Genomic DNA, 23,488 nt, shown 5'->3' on the forward strand with positions numbered 1-23,488 from the left:
TTTTGAAAATATTTATAAGATGTATATCTGCTGTGTTATAGTTATTAAGTTCATTTTGTTTTAGTATGCAAGCTCCAATCCATGCAGAGGCAATCACTATTACCTCTGCAGGTGTACTGATATGTATTAACTGATGTATTTTGACTGGTGAAATAAATAAATAAAACAATAATTGGCACCGTGCACAAATCGGTGTGAATTTGTTAAAATTTATGCAAAAAAAATAATGTCAAAAATGTTGTACTTTTTGAATTTCTTGCTAGTAAATAAAATATATTATTATTGCTTTTACTATAAAATATAAGTGATATATATTTTTTTATAGATTACAGATCATGATCATGACTAGTTATATATTTGGCAAATTCTTCAATAAGAATTGCAAAGTTGTTGACCGCTCGGCACATATCTTCAGTTATCTTGTTATCGACCGCAACAATAAAACATTTTGGGAAAATGATTTCCTTAAGAAATACCCCAAAAAAAATAATCACGTAGGTTTAAAATACATTAGTCAAGGGCTTGTTCAGCCCGCATGCTAAATGAATCAGTTGATATAAGTCATTTGTTGAAAGTATTGTGCAAAAAGTCCAAAATAACATTTGCCAGTCTGGCCCGTCCTGCATGAACCGATCGGTCTGTGATATCAGACCTGTAACAAAAGCTAAGATGCAAACAAGATTCACATTTAATTACAATTACTACAACAATCTGATCAAAAAGCATTTGTTTTATCAGTTCATGACTTGGAACATCATGTTGTATCATAATTCGCCTTCCTGTGAAGCAAAAGTGGATTTTAAAATGTCAAAGATTGCACATTTTGCTTAATAATCATTCCTTTCAGATGAAAATGTGTCTCATCTGAAAACCAAATAATGTTCAACATAAAAGTTTGATTTGTAGCTCATTCACCAGATACTATTCTTGGATTTTGTTTATAAATATAAGTTTTGGAAATATTTATCCATTTTCTTATGGAAATGACTCAAAATTCATTACATATATAATCTGGACACTACAGTCCTTCTTTAATAAAAAGATTCTCAATGATTTATGAAGGTCCCTTTATAGTTTTGTACTGATACCATTCAGATTCTCTTGAGAACATACAGATGCAGTTCGGTTACATTTGCTCTCCAATACAAAATTACCTGAATTAAACTTTCCTTAAAGTTTTATGTATCATTTTAAATGAAGATGACTATCAATCCATCAATACCACAGTTATGTAACCACAATATCTCCTGTTTCATTGAGTTATGTGGTGTTCTGATGCCAGTATTTTTTTATGTCAACTGTCTTGGATAAAGTGGTGTGTACACAGACTGGATAAAGTACAAACTAATCTCTATAATCTATTGTAACTATTACATACTGTAAATATTTCAACTGCTGCATGATCCATTGTTTGATACCAAAATAAAATTTTGGGTCATATTACTCATCACTATCTGTGTAGAGCTGTTTTTTGATAATTATTTTCTGAGAAAAGGTTAACTTTTAAACAAAATCATCTCTTATCAAACTAGTAACATTCTTAAATCTAGTAAAAAATGTTTACCACACTGTAACATCAAATTTTTTCTTTGCAACTCAAATAAGGATTAGCTTTTAGGTTTCATCATGTGTATGAACAAATGTGTATGTCTAAATTTTGCTAAGATCTAACCATTTAAGTTTTTTTAATAAAATTTTTGTATCTTATATCAAAAGTTTTTTTATGCAAATTTTTTATTCATAGTCAAATCTATTTGTGTACAGATAGGTAAACAAATATAAGTCTATCAGGCCTGACAGTTACAGTTGACTACTTCAACTGTAACTATGATGACAGGCTGCTTCACCCAGCTCCCGATCACACATCATAGTTTTTCAGGTCACTAATTCTTATTTTTTATGGTAATTTACTTAGTAAATGTCTAATAAAAGTGATTACATATACTCTGCATTCTATGATTAATACAGTAATTATTTTAATCTTCCTTAAACTGTATTAAAATATATGCCCAAATTAGATCCAAGAACAAGCTACCAGTGGATGGAAAAAATTGAATATTTTACCCCGGATTGACATCTCATCACTCCAGATGAAATCATTTGATTCCAAAATAATGATACTCCTAACACTGGAAGATACTTATTTTTGCAATTCTGAAACAAATTATTTTTTCATCAATATTTTTATAATATTAAATAAGTTCACAAACAAACACATTAATGCAAACTCATTGTCAATAGTTCAGCATACAAACACATTTTAATTAAAAAAAATTATGTAATTTCCTTTCATTTTAAGTTATTTAGATCGAAACTTATAATTACCAAAACTTAAAACTAGCTTCCTTCAAATATTTAACATCACTGTATTGTTTTAATTATTAAAACAATACTCCCCATTCTCCAGTTCGCATTTCTTCGCCTAAATAAAACTTTTGATATTTTGCCCTTTTTTTCTACATAATATGAGGGTTGTCTGAAATGTTTTGAGCCTCAACATGCAGATGGCAGCACTCATCAATAAAAGTTAGAGAATATATTCACGCAAGTGTTGAAAGGTACTTACTAAAATTTCAGTCATTTTGGCCCCTCAATTATTGTTTGAGCAAGTCATATGAGTGTTTTTGTGAAAATGGAAAAATAGAATATAGTTCCGTAATTAAATACTTACATTTGAAAGGCAATACGCCTACACAAATTAAAACCAAGTTGGACACTGTTTATGGAGACTCTGCCTCATCATTTGCCAATGTGAAAAGATAGGCAGCTGAATTTAAACATGGTAGTGTTCAGGATGGCCAAAAATTGCAACCACCACTGATATCATCAAAAAAGTTCACCAAATGGTACTGGATGACCAATGATTAAAGTTCGAGAGATAGCAGAGTCAATGACATATCAAAAGAACATGTTTGTCATATACTAATTGAAGAATTGGATATGCATAAGCTATCCATGCATTGGGTGTCGCGTTTGCTCACTTTGGACCAAAAACGCATTTGAATGAACATCAGTGTGCTGATGACAGAAATAACTGTGAAAGCTACAAGGTAAAATGGGAACAATATATTAGTGATACAGACTATCCCTGGAAATCAGAGTCACCATTTAGATCTGTTGTTTAATCTTTGGCTTTGGTTAAGAGATTTTATATTGAATTCTATTTATGGAAATTGTAGACTATAATCTTAGTGAAGAATTCATTTTTAACAAAATGGTTGAAATAAATGAAAATTCAATTTTTTCAAAGTCTGAGCCTGTATGTTAAAGTAAGAGGTATAAAGAAAAATATTATTAAGCTCGAAGCAATGTTAAATGCTCTTTGGAATAAACCAGATGTTATAATATGTTCAGAAGCATGACTAATACATAATATCAAATTTATTTATCTAACAGGATATACACATTTTGACAATGATAGTAGAATTAACAAAGCAGATGGAATGATTATGTATGTAAAAAATAATCTAAGGTATCAGATTATTAACGAACAATTTGGTAATTTAAAAACCCTCAGCCTGCTTATTGAAACAACGAACTAAACTAATGTTAAAATAACATGTATGTACATATGTCATGACTATGATATTGATATATTCATTGAAGATCATAGTAATTTATCCACCAATAAAAACATGTTAAATCATTTAATTTTGGGTGACGTGAATATTGATCATTGACCTTAATAAAAAAGCTGAAGATTATTTTTAACTTTTGTTATATAATGGTTAACAATCGATGATTAACACTCATTACATAAAGGATTATAATGATGAAACCTGCATTGATTACATTTTTATGAAAGGTATATGTCGGGCAAGTGCTGGTAAATTGTTGGACTCTATCAATGATCATTACCCTGTTCTGATTTCACTATATGATAGCAAGATAAATTTGGCTTTAAAAGAGAAATACAAAATTATTAAAAAAATATTTTTGCAGTTATGTGAATCTGAACAATAGGAACATATTTTTAACATACAGAAGATGCATTGGCCCTAATGACTGAAAAACTTCAGAATATAAATAGACTTGCACATAAAACTAAACCAAGAGTTCAAAAACCGAGGAAAAATTGGATTACTCCAGCCCTGATTAATTCAGTTAATACCAAAGATAGATTGTACAAGGCATGGAAAAATGATTAGGCTGATTTAGCTAAGAAAGTGAGGTACCTAAATTATGAAAAAATACTCAGAGCCTACTCAGGATAGCAAAAATTAAATATGTGCAAAAACATATTCAAAATGCTGACTCTAGAAAATTGTGGCATTATGTTCATAGTAAAATGAACCGGAAGACAAAAAGTTGACAAATTAGTGATATAATGATCAACAATGTGCTAAGCAAAGATGATATATCTAAAGCTAATTTTTTCAGAGTGCCACTCTTCCTCTGCAACAATATGAAATACCAAATATATACCATTTAATCAACATTCATTGTTCCTCACACCTACAAATGAGGTTGAAGTTATGAAGACTATACATGAACACTGAAATAAAGCTGGAGGCAGTGATGAGATCCATGCATTCACAATTAAGTTGGCAGCACCTTACATTTCACCTGTTCTTACGCACATTATAAACAATGCTATGGTGTAAGGTACATTGCAATTTAAGATGATAGTTATATGCCCAATCCATACGGGTGGATCAAAAACTCTGGTTAACAATTATCAACCTATAGCATTGATATTCCAATCTGGCAGAGGTATTTGAAAGAATTATTTTTCTAGATTGTACAAGTTTGCTATGAAACACAACTTAATTAGTGACAAACAGTTTGGTTTTCAAAGGAATAAAGGCACTGATGATGCTATATTGCTCACCTAAGCAAATTTATTTATGATAGCCTATGCTATGGCAGGTCACAATAGTGGTTGCTTTACTGGACTATTGTAAAGCTTTTGATACATTTACCCATACGATTCTTCTATCCAAACTGCACAATATGGGAATAAGAGGTGTAAGCCTATTTCTTATAAAACGTTACTTGCAAGACTGAACTCAAGTTGTTAAGGTTAACGGTACTAAAGGTCAGCCAGTTAAGATGAATGTTGGAGTGCCACAGAGCTCAATTTTAGGGCCGTTGTTATTCATTCTCTATATAAATGACTTGTTAGTTCTACAGAAGTATCTAATTACATATGTTGATGACATGGCCATACCAATGAATGGACATACATGGACTGAACTGGTAGATTCAATGTCTGCTAAGCTTGATTCTATTTTCTCATGTTTATATCAAAACAACCTTATACTTAATATAAAAAAATCAGTGTTCATTACTTTTGGTAATTAAGAGATTCTATACCAGATAACATAGATATCACAATCAATGGACAGCACCTCAAGAGAAACTAGTAAATATGTAGGAGTGACATATGAATATAACATTGATGTGCATGTGAACAATATAGTTAAAAAACCAAATACCTAGTTTTTGTTTTCTACAAGTATCATTGGGAAGGCAGATGTTGCCAGTATACTGTGGTCTTTCTCATAGTATGGCAATGTATGGTATCATTGGATGGGGTGGTCTTTGTTTGATCCTTTGAAAAGGCTACAAAAAAGTATTTTTAAAATAATTGCAATCAGTGAACAAGATCCAGACAGACTGTTAGGCATCAGGCGTGTTTTTGTTGTGAATTCTATCGTGTACTTACATAATGAATTAAAAAATGAGTTTATTTAGAATCAAATTAACACTCATTTTAAGTATTAAGTTACCAAAACACCTATTAACAATTCGACAAAGAAGCTATGTCTATTACTCTAAATGAATTGCTAAATAAATTTAAGGATCTTGATGTTAGGAACAAAATTGTTAAAACAAAGATTGAAAGTACAAATCAAAAAGATTGATATTGTATAGTGGAATTATGATTGATTATCTTCTAGAAATGGATTCTATATTTTTTTGTTTGTTATGATCTTTTCTTTTATGATCTTTTTATATACTAAAACATTTTTTTTTAATTTTTAGTATAGTTTATTAATGTACTGTGTTAATTGAGTGAGGTATACTTCACAATTTGTGTAAAATTTATAAATTTTTTAATTATAGGACCAACCTATGTATGGGTATTTATGCCCCTTACAGATTCTTTTTGTATAAGTAAAATGATTAAAGGAATTTGGTAATAAATAAGAAAACTGTCATTATATTTTTATATAGAATAAAATAAAGTTATCGAAACTGAAGAATGTAATATTTTTATTCTACATAAATTTAAAAATTGTATTATTTTAGGGACTAGGAAGAAAACCTTTTTAATTTATTTTTATTTTAATAACACGTTATTTTCAGTAAAAACCAATTTACTGATCGATATACATTTGTTAGATCTCCGGCTCTGTCGAAGCACCCATAAAATATTTTGATATTATTTACATCATCAATTTTCATTTATTTTTTCAAATTTTTTTCTGAGTTCAGTAGCATATGCTTGTTCACCGATGAGAAAATAAGCACTAACCCTCTGCATCATCCCGTTGCATTGTTCACCCTAAGCTTAATAACATATATATCAAATCAGATTTAATCTGTATTCATTAGTATGCAATAAAAAAATAATTATGTATCAATAAAATACTTATAATAAAATAAAAATAAGTTATAAAATAAAATTAAAAATTAAAATAAAATTTATAGTAAAGATTTGGTATTGCTAATGAACAAAGTTGAAGTGTTAGCAATAGCACTATCTGTATAATTTTTATATTTACAGAATAGTATACGAGGGCGATCCAGAAAGTAACTTACGTTTTGCCTAGCGTGGAGTTGGGTGGGGATACAGCCACCATCTTGGCGTCAAAATGTTTCTATACTCAGTATGCACCAAGCTGTCATAGCATGTGGACTGTAATTTTTCTACTTTGTTCATTGTGAATTACTGAAATGTGCACTTCAATAGAAAATCCCACGAGTTGTGAGGTACATTTAGTTATTAGGTTTTTACTGGTAAAATACCTCAAACCAATTGATATTCATCGGCAACAAAGTTGCCAATGAATTTCAAAAAAAGGTGCAATTTCAAAAAAGGTGTACAGAGATGGAATAATGAGTGAAGGTGGAATGAGGCAGTGGTGCATTCAGTTTAAAAATGGCTGCACCAATGTTCATGATGAGGACCACAGTGGTCGGCCTAGCCTTGGGACTGATGAACTGACAATGAAAATTAATGATAAAATTCGTGAAAATCGCTGCATTACAATTACAGGACTCTTGCTTCATTTCCCCCAAATTTTACAAAGTTTACTACATGAAATTGTACCGGAGAAGCTTGGTTATCACAAGTTTTGTGCAAGATAGGAGCCAAAAATCTAAGACGGCATATTTCTACAGAGAAGGAATTGAAAAGCTTGTGCATCATTATGATAAGTGCCTCAATTTAAATGGCGACTATGTAGAAAAATATTTTAAGATTGTCCCTTTCAAATGTATATAATAAAATCTCTTTTGTTTATTTGGTTGGTTTTTTATTTCAAAACGTTAGTTACTTTCTGGACAGCCCTCATACATTAGAAAAGTACATTATCGATTTATTCACACTACTACTTTAATTGATAAAATTTATCTTAGAATAAAAAGTTGCCTTTCGCCCGACATTCAATTTCTGGAAGATCGGTTTTATAAAAATTCATGAAAATAAATTTGTTTGGAATTAAGTTATAATGCGGTAATTAGTTTGACTTAAATTAATGATTCCGAATCATTACAATCATAAAAAAGGATGTAAAAATTATTAAACAGAAGCAACAACTAACTGCAGGGACTGTAATCATGTTTGGTTATAATTAACCTATAATTTAACATTTTTATGTATATTGTCTGATTGTTAGTACATCCATTTCTTTACTCAAAAACATTTAAGTTAACCCAAGGAAAATTATAATAAGTTTACAGTTTGAAAAAGTTTAATTAAGTAAGTCTATTGTACTATATCATATCTCAATACAAAATAATCAGTGATTGGGCATAGATAACATATTAATTTAATGAAATGAATCTTTCCTAATATCTCACTTTTACAATTTCTTAAATTACTTACTTTTACACTGTAGAGATCAGATTATAAGGAGATGAGCAGAAGACATGACATGTGTTTACAGGTGGAGAGTACTCGACTTATTTTATAATTTTAGGTCAATATGTTACGTTTAAAATGTTACTAAATTCTATAGAGAATTCTTTCTACTAAATGAAAATTTTTCCTCTAGAATCAGCTGAAAATATAATGGCGGCATTGTCAGCAAAGGAGACAATTAAGAAGTCATTTACAATTACCCTAAAAAAAGTAATTTACATATGTAAAAGATAAAATAAGGTCAAAGCATCAATAAGTTTCTTCGATCTTAACAAAATATTTGTTTAAAGTTTTGGCGGCTTCTTCCTCTTGTTTGTGATCAAATTAATCTTTTAAATGTTCCTATGTTTTCCTACTATTAAACACTCTTCTTTCAAATTTATTATCACAATAATTAATTTTTTGTTTAACACTTTACATGTAATTTTTATAAATGCAATAAACTGTACACAAAACAACCTGGAGTAACATGACAAAAAGAATGTTATTTCAAGAATTTTGCTACGTACCACCAATAGTGAAATAGTGTCGATAAAACGATATACTATTTCAAAGGTTGATTCTTTTTGTACAAAGCTCAAAATTTATCATATAAAAATGTGCACCACTGAGGTCAATTCAATGGATCATTTTCAACTTAAAAATAAGTGTGATGTACATCCCAATCAATATGAATAGCAGAATGGTAAAAAATGTGAATAATGCACATTGTTTCCAGTCAGATTAAAAGGATTTATAGTACCCTTATCACCACTAGTTTACTACAGATAATAAAAAAAATACATTAATAAAGTTCTTCTATATCTTAATTCATAAAATAATGCATAAAATAAAGTCAATTTCAATAGCATCTACACCAATCATGTGAAAGCTGGTATTTGAATCCCAATGACGCTTGATCCACTTCACAAGTATAAGACTTACGTACATTATACGTTGGCTTTAAGCAATTGCAGTAAAGTTAAATGAAATAATAAAATAAATATTTAATAATACTTAGTTTTCTATTTTTTAACAGAATTGTAATGAAGAATCCAGAAAGGAATTTCTGGAGTTAATTTCATCCTCTAAGTAAATGTATGAAACAACTTTATTTGAATAGTGAAAAAAATAAAATTGTTCTTTTTTTAAAATGTTAAATTCTTTATCAATATAAAAATAAAATAAAAACAATAAATTACTGAGAACTTCTTCAAATTTAGCCAATCCATATAATGGCGATCAAAATAACATAATAAATTGACAATTGTTTGTGGTTTCCTATGTATTCTAATAATACAATTACCAAAAGAAAGGAAATTGTGATAAAATTAAATTCAACAAAATATTCATCTTTTTTTCTTTTACTTACTTCAAAAATTCTTCTGCCCTGTATACCGAGTTTATCTTGATTGATTTTAATAACATCCTCATTTAGTAATATTTCTTTATATTCTGGCCTTATATTTTCAAGATCATTTGACATAATCAATGGTGCAGCCAATATTGCCCACATGGCCATTTGCATTTTACTTTGCTCATAACTCAAGCCAAAATTGCCTATGATCAACTGAAATAATTATTACAATAATATTATAACATTATTTTATTTTCTTATTTACAACAGATCTATATTAATTCAACCTAAAGTATTTATATTTAATAGTTTTTCTCAAATTTAAATGTAAATGAATGTATTCATATAGGTTTGAAATATGTTACATAACTTGAAATCCTAAGATAAACATACCCCTGTTTAAATACATTTTTAAATCGCCATTTATCTTCAAAGTTTGTTATGCTATGTGAATTTTAAAAAGTAATGCTTTATCTGGGACAGGTAATAATCCTCCTTCAAAAAAAAATCGCAGATGAGTTTAATAAAAACTGTTTTTTTATTAATGATTTTTGTTTTCTATGAGATTCAGCAAGGAAAATCAGCTTAAGTTAGTTAGTACCAGTCTCTTTTTGTAAAGAAAATATAACAGCCAGGCTGGGTATTATTCAGACACTATTAAATTCATTTCAACTATCGTAAAAAAAAAATATAAACTGATTATAAGTGAACAACAAGAGCTTATTAATGTAACGATGTGACTACACATTGTTTTTTTATCAGTATGTTTTATTTCAGCTCCTTTGATAAGTCTGTCACCGTTTGGCAGCAAATGTATGCAATTAAGTAAAAAATTATTATAATCATAATTTTATTTTATGCTTGATGAAGGGATGTTTTATCCAGATTTGTAAAACAGCATTCCAGTTTAATACCTTTGATACCAAAGTGAAACAATAGCCGAGAAAGAACAGGTTTTTAGCAACATGCTGCAGAGATTAACCGATCAAATAGTAGTTAATCGGTTTAAACATAGCTGAACTTGAAATGAGATTGGCCATCTTTGTATATTATTGCCGATAAGCCAAAATCAAAATTGTCAGCCGATTAAGAAATAAGATAGATACTTTCTGAATCATAATATAGAAAATCTTCTATTTATTCTTACATGATATACTGGCATTAAGAATGATGAGCCTTACTTTCTGAAGACTGATAGCAGTGTTTGGGCTCAGGTGTACGGTACGACTTTGTGGTTGAGGCTAGAAATTAATGTAATACACTTCCATCATAGCAAATAAAAAGGAATTCAATGAGTCCATATTAAACTGTCTACTCACTATCTACAACTGATAGTGAATATACTCACTTAAGTAAAAAGTATAATAAATTCTAATACATTTAATACCGAGATTCAGTATACTGAAATGAAACGACTAGCACTAGTTAGGGAATCTTGGAGAGCTGCATCAAACCAGTCAAATGACTGAAGACAAAAAAAAAACATTTAATACAGATTCTCAACTTTTGGCTTTGGCCATTTTCAAAGATAAAAAATTATGTTTTTAGTACAAAAAGTTCTTTGAACAGTGTATAATTATAAAATTAATGTACATAATTTATAAAATAAATTTACAACACATGTCATTGTTATGACATGTACGTCGTAATGTAATAAGGCAAATAAAATAAATTTTAATTTCATAACTCAAGGCAGGCATCAAAAGCAGACTGGAATGAGCAAAGGAACCCACCAGATTGGTCTAGTGGTGAACTCATCATCGAAAATCAGCTGATTTCAAAGTCAAGAGTTCTTAGCTTAAATTCCTAGTAAAGGCAGTTACTTTTATACGGATCTGAATACTAGATTGTGGATACCGGTTCTTTGGTGGTTGAATTACAATTAATCACATATCTCAGGAATGGTTGACCTGAGACTGTACAAGACTACACTTTATTTACATTCATACATATCATCCTCATTCAACCTCTGAAGTAATACCTTACGGTGGTTCCAGAGGCTAAACAGAAAAAGAAAGGAATGAGCAAAGGAGAGTCTTCATGCAAACAAGATGTCTGCTATTGTCAAAAACAGATCCAAGAATTAGAATGAGATTCTTAGAAAAGTAATAGAAGCCTTTGTAATGTACTGTTACAAAATGCTGTAAAAAATAAGTCGGTCAATAAAATACAAAAATTGGAATAAATAAAATAAATAATTGAGGATGCAGAATTTAGTTAAATATGTTGAGGTTAAATTGTTAAGTAGAAAACAGAAAGGTATGGAAAATTGCACTAAGCTAAACAATCACTGAAAAAAAAACACACACATACACATCTCATACATTATAATTGCATAAATTTTATTTAACAAAAGTAGGGAGTAACTAAAGTTAATTCCTAAGCAAGTAGTAAACATAGACTTTGTCCAAAATACAATTTTGACAAACTTACCTCATCCATAATAATAAAAAATACCTCATCCAAAATAAGTCTGGTTCATTAATTTCAATTAAATATTTCCATTTCGTATTCCCACATATAAGTTTCGAGCTTACGTGGAGATTAATTGACTACAAATAATTTTATTGTTTTCAAAATCCAAAATAAATATTAAATATTGCTTGGATCCAATTTCACAATCACTGCCAGGAAATATTCAACTTTAAAAGAAAGCTTTAAATAATATAAATCATTCCACACATGCGCACATGCACACACACAAATATATAAAATAAAATTGTTGTATTTCTTAATCAATAGGCGATATATGTTATATTAATGATGATCTGTTATTATTACTATTATTATTTTAATACAGAATAAATGAATTTACTTATTACCATGTCTGGATCATTCCAATGCCCAGGCCCAGCAACTGGAGCATATATGTCTTGCATTTTACCAAAGTGTTGTACTATACTCACAACACTATCATATGAATCTTGTATATCATCATAATTTCTCCATAAGTTGCAATTTTCAGCTATCTTTTCATAATCTGGCTAAAATTATAAATATTAGTAATTATTAAAACCATATAATTGGTAGGGAAATCGTGGGAGGCTGAGGTCCACAACAGACTACAATGCCTGGATAAATAAGTAAATAAAAACTTTTGTCACATTTTAAGGGAAAAAACACAATAAATAAAATCTTTAAAATTAAATACCAGTAATGTTAACACTATCAATAAAAAGAAACTTTAACTTTGAAGATATCGTAAATAAAACTATTTGACAGATAGATATTGCCTCAAAAACTACAATGATAACTGTTCTGATATATATACATATGATGATGGTAATGAATACAGATAAGATGAAATTTAGCAAATGTTATTACCCCAAAATAAAGTATTTTTTGGTTATGAGATCACTATTCGGAGTATACTTTGTATAATTTATATATAAATAAGTTTCTCATTAACCCTTTAATGTTTAAGGTAGAAGTAAATAAAACACATATAGCTTCAAAAAGGTTACTTTGTTTACATAATAATCAAAGTAAATAATACACATTTAGCTTCAAAAAAGTATCGGTTTACTTTGTTTATATAGTAATCATGCCACGGAAATATTATTCATAATTCAGCAGCATTCATCACATCGCAATAAGGCTATAAGGCGAGAATCACATGATATAAGGAGAATCACATAAGGCAATAAGGCAACAGATTTCATTTATCTGTCACAGTTCAGTGCATTATTAAAGAGTTGCAAATGTTGGTAAAAAGTCAAATGTTGGATTCTGCTTAAAAATTTCACTCAAAAATATTAGCAATGTTTTATAAAGATTATGGGAAACAGCAATGAATCCAACACAAGTTTATGAACAGCACAACCATTTTTATGAGAGAACAACAATCATTATATAAATGACTACAAATAAAAAACTACAAATGTCATTAAATTATAGTACCACTATTAAATAGAATTATTTTCATTTCATCAGGAATTACGGTAACAAGGGCACCACAGAATCTTAATAAATTCTCATTATCGTATTATCAAATACGAGGACTGTTCAGGAATAACCAAACATTTTTAATTACACACCAACAGAGATATTAAGTGACATGCAGTTGGCAGCATTGTGTTCTGCACTAACCTTCTCTGTAACCACATGTTCTTGTATTGTTGATATCTCATTTAGTTTTCGTGTTATTGTTATTTGAGTGCAACATATTTAAGTGTTAGTAGCAAATTTTGTAATGTGTAATTTTTTCAATACAACGTAAAATTTTGCATGAAACTGGAGATAACATTCACAAAAATGTTTTAACTTTTGAAACAGGCTTATGGAGATGATGCTCTGGGTCGAATGCAATGTTACGAATGGTTTTCATGATTTAAAAGTGGTCATCAGTCAATTGAAGATGACTCTTGACCAGAAAGGCCTTCGACTTCAACTGATGACACCCACATTCAGAATATCAATAATCTGGTGCGTAGAAATCGCCAATTAACTGTCAGAGAACTTGCAGAAGAGGTTAGCATCTCGATCAGATCATGTCGTGACATTTTGACTGAAAAATTGAACACAAACTGAGTTGCAGCAAAGTTTGTTCCTTGTTTGATGACCGAACAGCAGAAAGAACATCAAGTGGACGTTTGTTGGCAACTTCTTGAACAAGCTAATGATGATAAAACATTCACATAAAAGGATCATAACAGGAAATGAAAGCCAGGTTTATGGTTATGGCATAGAGACAAAAGGTTAATCATCACAATGGGTTGGCAAATGATCTTCATGCCCCAAAAAAGCACGTCAGTCTCAATCTGATGGCAAAGTGATGCTCTCTGTTTTTTTGATTTTAATGGGATTGTGCATTTTGAATTCTTGCCTTAAAGTGAAACAGTTAACTATTCATACTATCAAGGCATTTTACAATGGTTATGTGAAAAAATCCGCAAAAAGAGATCGGAGCTGTGGCAAGGCAACTCATGGTTCCTTCACCACGATGAAAGCACTCGCACACTCAACTTTGTGCCAAAAATCAGATAACTATCCTTCCTTAGTTTCTGTACTCAGCAGACCTAGCTTCTTGCGATTTTTCTTATTTCTGAAATTAAAATCAGTAATGCTGTTTTGAGATTCTTGATGATATTAAAGCAAATTCATCACGAGCCTTAAAAAAGCAGTTTCAAATGAAGCAATCCAGGACTTTGTGAAGGGGAAACACTCCTGGAAAAAGTGTCTGAATAAAGGAGGGAAATACTTTGAAGGGGACATGGACCAATGATCTGTAAAATTAATAATTACAATACTACTATCTAAGAAATATAGTAACATAATTATACAGGTGGTCCAAAAGTTACAGTACAACCTATTATTTCAGAAGTTGTAAAGAAAATGAAACATTTAATCGGTATGAGAGTCCACCTTTGGGACATAACACAACAATTGCCGCCATTCTGAATCACCGTCCATTTATTTAAATAGGAAGGAGGTCATATGACGTATCAAAACAGATTGAAATTTTATCAGAATTTCTGCAATCAGATTTCACATAACTGTTATGATGTAGAAGTTATTGGCATCAAAAATTCTGAAAATCTTATTCTTTTGCAGGTGACATATGATGGCTTTGATGAAAGAAGAATGAATTGAGGTGATCCTGATGTCTGGTGAACAAAGCAGTCAAGTCGTTACAGCAGATTTCAACAGGTGCCACCCAGAGACACCACCGATTTCGCATAAGACTGTTGCACGTCTCATATCCAAATTCAAGGAAACTGGAAATGTGTTCGAAAGGCAATGTAGTGGTCGTCTCATATCTTCCACTGATGAGACAACCTCGATGATGATCTTAGCTGCCTTTGCAAGGAAGCCACAACGACGTCTTTGAGCACTCAATGTCTTGCAAGTGAAATTGGTGTTAGTTGTTCCTCCATTCTGCGTATTCTTCATAGCAACAAATGGCACCCATTTAAGATGCAAATGCTGCAAAAACTTTCTGAGGAGTTCTATACTTGGGCATAACGTAAATATCAGAACAACCCTATGTTCCCATAGCGTATTATTCTATTCAGTGACAAGGTAATGTTTTCTGTCAAGTGGTGAGATGAACCGGCAGAATCACCAATATTGGTGTGATGAAAATTCCCACTGGATTGACCCATCCAATGTTGTGGGAGATTCAAAATTATGGTGTGGTGTGGGATATGGGGTACCTGTGTGGTTGGTTCAATTTTCATTTATGGAACCCTTAATCCTTAGTGGTACTTGAACATGCTGAGAGACACCATATTTCTTTCCCTTTTAAATGAAGATGGAACATTCCTTTTCTTTTTTCAACAGGATGGTGCTCCACCACCAGAATTATGCTGTGCTGCACGGAAATCACACCAGAAGTGCTTCTGTGAATGTCTGCTGAATGGATATTAAGCGACTGGAGTTTTGCAATCAACAAAACGATCAATGTATTAAACACATCATGGAGCCCTCTAGTGTCAATTTTGGATCCCAATAACTCCTACACCATAACGGTATGTGAAACCTGATTACAGAAATGAATTCCTGATAAAATTTCAATATGTTTTGATACATGACATGACCCATCTTCCCATTTAAATAAATGGATGGTGATTCAAAATGGTGGCCATTGTTGTGTTATACCACAAAGGTGGGTCCTCATACCTGATTTACGTTGGTGTATCCAAATGTTTCATTTTCTTTACAACTTCTGAAATAATAGGCTATACTGCAACTTTTTCACTACTCTGTAAATTAATTTTTAATGTTTAATAACATTGATGAACGTAATTTTTGTTTCCTAATATACGATACATGATTTTAATCTATTTTTTGATGCTGAAAACGAATATGAACTCAGAATTTTTCTCACCCAGTATTTTTGAAAAATTTTTAAATTTTAATTAAAGATTTTTTTTTTTCATTTTTCAACATACAAATGCTAACATAGTTAGCATTTTAAGCTCCTATATTGTATTTTCTCAGCTCAGTTTTTATTGTTTAACGTTGTTAACATAATTTGTAAGTTACAAATCATATAGTAGTCACATATTATGACATCATATCTAATACTGAAGAGTGAGCCTTAATGATAGTTCATGTGAGTCTTCATGAAGAGTTAAATTTGTTAACAGTGGAGTTCATAATGCCTCAAAATTGTGTAAATGATGTGGATACCTTTTGTTATGTAGGTGGTAAGTTTACTGTAAAATCAAATAGAAAAAACATTACACCTTGAATTAAAAAAGCATATCATTTGTACTTTCAGTGTAAAATTGGTGATCAGGATAAGACGTGGGCTCCTCATACAGTACGCACTAATTGTTCTGTTTATTTTATAGGATGGCTGAAAGATACAAGAGAAGGCTTTGCTATTGGTGTACCTATGGTTTGGCATGAACTAAAGGATCATGTAATAGATTGTTACTTTTGTTTAACAAGAGTGTCTGGAATTTCTAAAAAATCTAAACACACTGTAAAATATCCTTCATCTGCAATCTGCAATCAGGCCTGTACCTTACAGTGAAATTATTCCAGTTCCTGAGTCAGCTGTGAATGTAAGCAGAGATGACGAATCAGGCAGTACTGAAGAAGACAAAAATGATTTTGATTTTGAATTATCTTCCAATAAGCCACATCTTATATCACAAGATGAATTAAATGACTCGGTTAGGAATTTAAATTTATCAAAAAATCAAGCTGAACTGTTAGGATCAAGACTGCAAGGTTGGAATTTACTTAAAAAAAATACAACAATTTTGGGCTTTGGGGAAGCCAACAAAAAGAACTTTCTCAGTACTTTAGTGATGAAAATAATTTGGTTTATTGCACAAACATTGATGAGCTTATATTGCACTTAGGACTAGTTCATAAACCTGAGGACTGGCACCTTTTCATAGATGCGTCCAAGTAAAAGTAGTTCTACTACACAACGGTAACAAATATCCTTCGATACCGATCGCTTATGGTATTAATTTGAAAGAGACATATGATGTGATGAAAGACATTCTTGAAAAAATAAATTATAAAAAACATAGCTGGGACATATGTGATAATGTGAAAGTTATAACTATTTTGTTAGGCATTACTAAGTACATGTGTTTTCTTTGCAAATGGGACAGCCAAGCTCGGGATAAACACTACCAAAGAGTGGAAGAAACGAGACAACTTAACTCCAAATGGGAAAAATATTATTCACGAGTCCTTAGCTGAGCTCAAAAAATATTTTTACCCCCTCCCAATATCAACCTAGGACTAATGAAAAATTTTGTGAAAGCAATGAAGAAGGATAGTCCTGGATTTTTGTACTTCAGGCAGAAATTTCCAAATGTAACTGAAGGAAAAATTAAAGAAGGAATATTTGTTGGTCCTCAAATAAAGATTTGGTCAAAGATGATATATTTAACTCAATGTTAAATAATGTAGAAAGTGCAGCTTGGGCTTCATTTAGAGACGTTTGCAAAAACTTTCTCGGCAAACAAAAATCCAACAATTACCACAATATTGTTAATCAACTTCTTACTTTATACCGAACTATGGGATGTAATATGTCTTTGAAAATACATTTGTTCCACTCAAACTTGGATTTTTCCCAGGACAACATCGGAGAGATAAGTTATGAACATGATGAACGTTTCCACCAAGACATTTCTGTGATGGAAAGCCGCTATAAAGGAAAATGGAATACTAACATGCTAGCCAATTACTGTTAGACATTAATTCAGGATGTGCCTAAGGCTATTTATAAAAGAAAAAGCATAGCAAAATCATTTTAGCACAGGTATGGTCATCCAAAATTACAAATTTTACAGATTTTAACTATATTTTCCCTTAATTTTTTTTTTTTTTGTTTTTTTAAGCTTAATTCATTTCAAACGGTGATAGAAGGGTTTCAGAAGGTGATAGAAAAATTGTATTTACGTCTGTAATTTACACAAAAAAGCAATTCAAGAAATGGTACTTAGAGAAATATTAAAAATGTTTTTTTATCTGAGAAATATTAAAAATATTTTTTTGTCTATCAGTGTTTAACATGACTAAATAAGTATTATTTTATTTCGTCCACTTTATTGTTATGTAAACCTTAAAATGCAGATTATTCAGTTTTTTTAATTTCCATTCACTTCATAAAATAAAATCTCTTCAAATAAAAAAATATAACAAACTGTAAATTTGTTGGGCTTTATAATTAATTCTGTCTAAAATATCAATAATAAATCCCTTAAGGAAATGGTTCATAATGTCTGAATAATAATTAATTTATTCTGCCTGTTTTCCTTGTTTCATTAGTCGCTATGAGTTGTGCACAGAGAGGTTCCTTCTTGGAAGAGGAGGGGGAAGAACTAAATAAAGACTAAACACATGCAATTTCACATGAGTTTAGTTGACTCATTTCCTGCACTAATTGGGTTTCAATGCACATCCCTTGCTTAAGTTTTTATATTTAGTCATTTTGATATTTATAACATACATAAAGAGAAGTAAAAAAATTACTGTATATAGTTCAAGTTGGTTGGATTCTTTGTTCAAGTTTTGCTTTAATTTTTAGCTTTTGGCATTAATTATGGTATAGTACATAACTTGTAGCATCTATTGTATTTTACGTATGTACTCATTTTTGGAGTTCAGTACATGAGTAATTTACTAACCATTCCACAACTGAGTGTAGGAATAATACAGTACTGTTTTAGTATACAAAAAATTGTACATAAATTAAGATACATTACAGCACAGTGTTGCAAATCTTACTAATCAAAATTTAAGGTTGGACTTAAGAAATAAATTATATACATTAAACTTGAACTACTGAGGTCTGATTGTATCGCTAGAGTGCTGTATACAGTATTATCGATTATTTTAATCAGTTTCTAAAGATTATAAGTAAATTGTAAATTGAATTAAATTGAATTATAACATAAATAAAAATCTATTAATCCAGAGAAAAATCCCAATAAAATTGAAAACATCCAGAACTATGCCCATCTGCAAACTGTAAAATCTGTGATTATTAAATTGCAAATGGTAAACCAAAATTGTAAAATCAAGTACTTTCTTCTTTTCTTTTTTTAAGTTTGAACATATCAGGTAATATTAGATTATAATAATTAAGGCTGCCATTACTGTAAGAAGTATTTGTTACGGTCGAAAAAAAAATGCTAGTCGTCAATTTGGGCAATCTGCTTGTAGATTTTCTATATTATCACTACATTTTTTTTTTCAATTAGGCATGGTTTCACTAAACTATTTTTGATCTGCCAGGCCAGACTCAAACAATTTCATTTCATTTTCAGTCAGCTATTAGTTACTAACCAACATCATATTTATTTGTGCCTGAATTCAGACACAATAGTTCAGTGACTGAATTCAATATAATTTTAACATTATAATTCTTATGCTAGCTAGGGAACACTTTGTAAATGTATTCCTACATTAAGTTTACTTTTCTGGTTTATGTAATCATGAAAAAAGCCATATTTTAAATTAATTTGTTTTTTACAACTGTACTGAAATCGATAGAATAAAACAGGCTTTAACAAACAAGCAATATATTTTTCTTTTGTGTTGTACAATATTAGCTGTAAGCCACCTGCTTTTAAGTCAACCGGCAAACTTAGTATAAAGTAGAAGACAAGTGCAGGAAAAAAATTATTATCGCTCATTTTCATAAAAATGTGACCAACTCAGTTCAAAAAGATGTAATTATGCCAGAATATTCAGGTCATTTGTAAGTATAATACATGGATTAAAATTCTAAAACCGGTTTGAATCTTTATCTTTCTGAATTTTAACATTTTGACATGAATAAAAGTTAGTAAAAAAAATTTTAGGTTATGTTAATTTCTGTGAAGAAATAAAATTAAGAATGGCTGACTGCATAATAAAAAAATCTATAAAAACTGGATTCTGTATCTTGACTACAAAGTCAACAAGATCAAGTAAGCGCTGTATAAAATTTCATATGTTGCAGAAAAACTAAACACAATCTGTGATTAACAGTAACAAGCCGTTGCCCTATTTTCTTAGAAAAACTATGACTTCTGCTGGCTACACTTAAACGATTAGATGAACTTCTGAATGAAAAGCAAACAATACTTTTCATGTTGTCAAGGTAGAACAGCAACATATAATAAACATTAAACAAAATGAAATAGCAATAATTTTCAGCCGTGACTAAAAAATTCTTCTGATCAGTCATCAAAAGAAACTTTGCCTTCCTCATTACTCCGTCTTCACTCTCTTTTTCCACAATTTTTTCTTGTTATGTTACTTATGAATAAAACTAAGTGCAATACTAAAAAATCAATTACAAAACTTAACATTAAATGATTAATTTGAATGTTCTGAAAATAAGTGAAATAAAACATATTCAAGAAAATGAAGGCATTCACAACATCCGATGGAATAAGTCTTTTTGAAGTATATTAATTAAAATATAAAGTTTAAATAAAATGTAATGTTTAAAATGTATATATACCTTTTTGATTGATTTGACTTTACAGACTTATTTTACATACAACATATACTGAGTAAATTAATTACAATATTAAAAAGGAAAACAAGTAGAGTAAAAAGTACAGGACCAGGATAGGTTTCAGGTTAAAGTAAGATTAACCGTACTTTTTTCTGAAGATAAAATTAATAAAACTTACTAAAATATCTACATCTTCCTGATAAGCAGGCCAGCTGCAAGAATAAACAATTTTACGGCCGGTCTCATTTAAGTGTCGGCCGAATTCAGGATATCCTGTTTAATGCAACAGTCATAAAACAATAAATATTAATGCCCATTTGAAATGGATGCAACATAAAATTATAACAAACAATGCAAAATTGAACCGGGGTATTATAATGAAATAAGAAATTTTCATTGTCAATCAGTAATTACATGTCGATCTCATTCATTACTTGGATTGTTAAAATGGTTATTACAGAACATGATATTAAAGGTTTTTATAACTTAATCCTTTAGTATTTTTTTTATTCTTCAAATCTTGATAGTAAAGCGACAATTATTTTTGGGTTTAATTTCCATATGAGAATTTTGAATGTAGACAATGTTATAAAAATAAGAAGTAAAAAGAACTGATAAAAACTTTTTTTTCTTTAATTTGTTATGCTACAAAAATTACTACAAAAAGAAGTAATAAAAACCACAAAGGTCTAAATGAGTTTTAAAATAAAAATTAAAGATCCCACAACCAATCATAGCAAAAAATTGTCTTGCATGAAATACATAACAGATATGTCTAAAATATGTTTACACAAGGTATGTTATGTTTCATTTTAGTTTCTTTTAAAAAAAAGTTACATTATATAAATTGAAAGCATAAATGTGCAGTAAGAAAAATTCCAATATGAAGCTTTTTTACCATAAACTGAACAGAAAGAAGATATTTTCAAAAAAAAAGCAAAACAAAAAAACCACTATTAGAGAAATTAAACTAACATGTCAGATTAGAACTAAAAATTCCCAATGCAACCTTGTAGAACACATTTAAGTATTGTTTTTATAGTGAAAAATATTGCAATTGCTTAATGCTCTGAATGATAATGGCACAAGAAAAATGCACTTTCCATTGTAATGGAACATGGGCATTTGTAGCACTTTCCATTGAAATGGAACAGAGAGTGATGAAAGTAATGTTTAATGACAAAGCTACTTTCCATCAGCATCAAGGTAAACCATTATAATGTTAGGATATGTGATGCAGATGATTCACACAAGGCTGAGGAACGTATACAGGATTCACAAAAAATTATTATTTTTTGTACTTAATTTAAAAAAATACACAAATAGCCTTTTTTATTAATAACTAAATTTAAGCAGCATTAATTACCTGGAAACTATCAAACGCCATGATTAACAAGGAAATAGAAACAAAAACTTTATTTTTCAACAAAATGGCATATTGTTCAATTGCAATCATGATAATATCACTTATCACACCATGTATAGTAGACTAGATATAGTGCAGCAATATCCTAATTGTGAAAATCATCTGATTTGACACTTACTTGCCTCTAGGTAAAGGAAAGGTTCATGTAAATGAAATGGATGCAGCCACAGATTGATACAATCAGAATTTATTTATCAATCATCGATTCATTTCACTGAATTGTACAAGATTGATAGAAACAGAATGTAATAACGAGGGTGCATTTATACATGCAATTAAAATTGCATACTGCCAGCAACGTGCAACAAAATCATTCTTCAGCAATTTTTTGGTGATACATGTAAATGTAAAAGGCCGGGCAGTTATAGGTGAAGGGATCAGGTATAGGTGAACAATGTTTGCAGTCATACTCTGCAGTACAATTATGTGTTTGTAAGAAATGAATTTTTGTCAGTACATAATAAACTGAAGAAGTGAAAACAATAAACATGAACGATAATACTTATACCTGCAGCATTTATTGTTTCTTGACAATGTTAATAAAATTTTCAAAGCCCAATTTTTTCAAATAAATTTTAAGAAAACCATTGTTTACCTAATGACCTTAAGGTATATGGTTATTCCTGATGGTACTGATCTACTGAGCAAGTATTTACAATCACTTGCTTAAGTTTTTATCAACCTCGCTTAGGTGTCAATGTCATGTACTTCATGAGCTTTATGATCCTTTATCTAATACTTAAATTGATTCAAGGGCAGTCTATGTTGGGTTGTATTACACTAGATCAAAAAATAAACACATGATGTGAATAGTGGGTTAACACTACTGATGGTAATGTGAATGTTACATAGCAAATATTATTCTGTTCGATGCATCTTAGGGAAGAAACTAAATGATGCATTTGTAAACAGATGTAAAGAAGGATTAAAAAGTAAGTGCTGACTGAGACAAGTTAACGATTTAAAATTTAATTTTTTAAGCTACCTGATAGATCATCTATTCAGATCTTAGTATATAACTTACAAAGTGTAAGAAATAATGAGCCTTAAATTTCTTACTTATATCAAAGAGTTTCAAGTACCTGGTAAGAGAACTAGCTGTTTCTAAGAAATTCCAATTCAAAAATAAGGTCTCTTCTAAGAGCAGTAAAGTGTTAAACATTTTAATAATTACTTTATCAATATTTCTTTTGTTGCTTGTAATAC

The 23,488-nt window shown here is 30.1% G+C and overlaps 1 protein-coding gene across 7 annotated transcripts in view; it reads right to left on the reverse strand.

The window, feature by feature from the left end:
* The window catches only part of LOC142332262 (alpha-N-acetylgalactosaminidase-like), an 84,265-nt gene that overhangs the window by 19,677 nt on the left and 41,100 nt on the right, over positions 1-23,488 (reverse strand). For 6 of the 7 annotated variants that reach the window (XR_012758238.1, XM_075378583.1, XM_075378582.1 and 3 more), the window contains exons 5-8: positions 21,035-21,129; positions 12,251-12,412; positions 9,444-9,641; positions 2,065-2,154 (exon numbers count right to left, since the gene is read on the reverse strand). Coding sequence is in view for 5 of the 7 variants with exons in the window: in XM_075378583.1 (XP_075234698.1) it covers positions 2,065-2,154; positions 9,444-9,641; positions 12,251-12,412; positions 21,035-21,129 (545 nt within the window). In the remaining 2 variants the exon portion in view is untranslated. Of the gene's footprint in view, positions 1-1,939; positions 2,155-9,443; positions 9,642-12,250; positions 12,413-21,034; positions 21,130-23,488 lie in introns of all 7 variants that reach the window. The other variant, XR_012758239.1, reaches the window with a different exon arrangement.

The sequence above is a fragment of the Lycorma delicatula genome, chromosome 11 (assembly GCF_047948215.1).
Source record: "Lycorma delicatula isolate Av1 chromosome 11, ASM4794821v1, whole genome shotgun sequence".
Classification (NCBI taxonomy): Eukaryota; Metazoa; Arthropoda; class Insecta; order Hemiptera; family Fulgoridae; genus Lycorma; species Lycorma delicatula.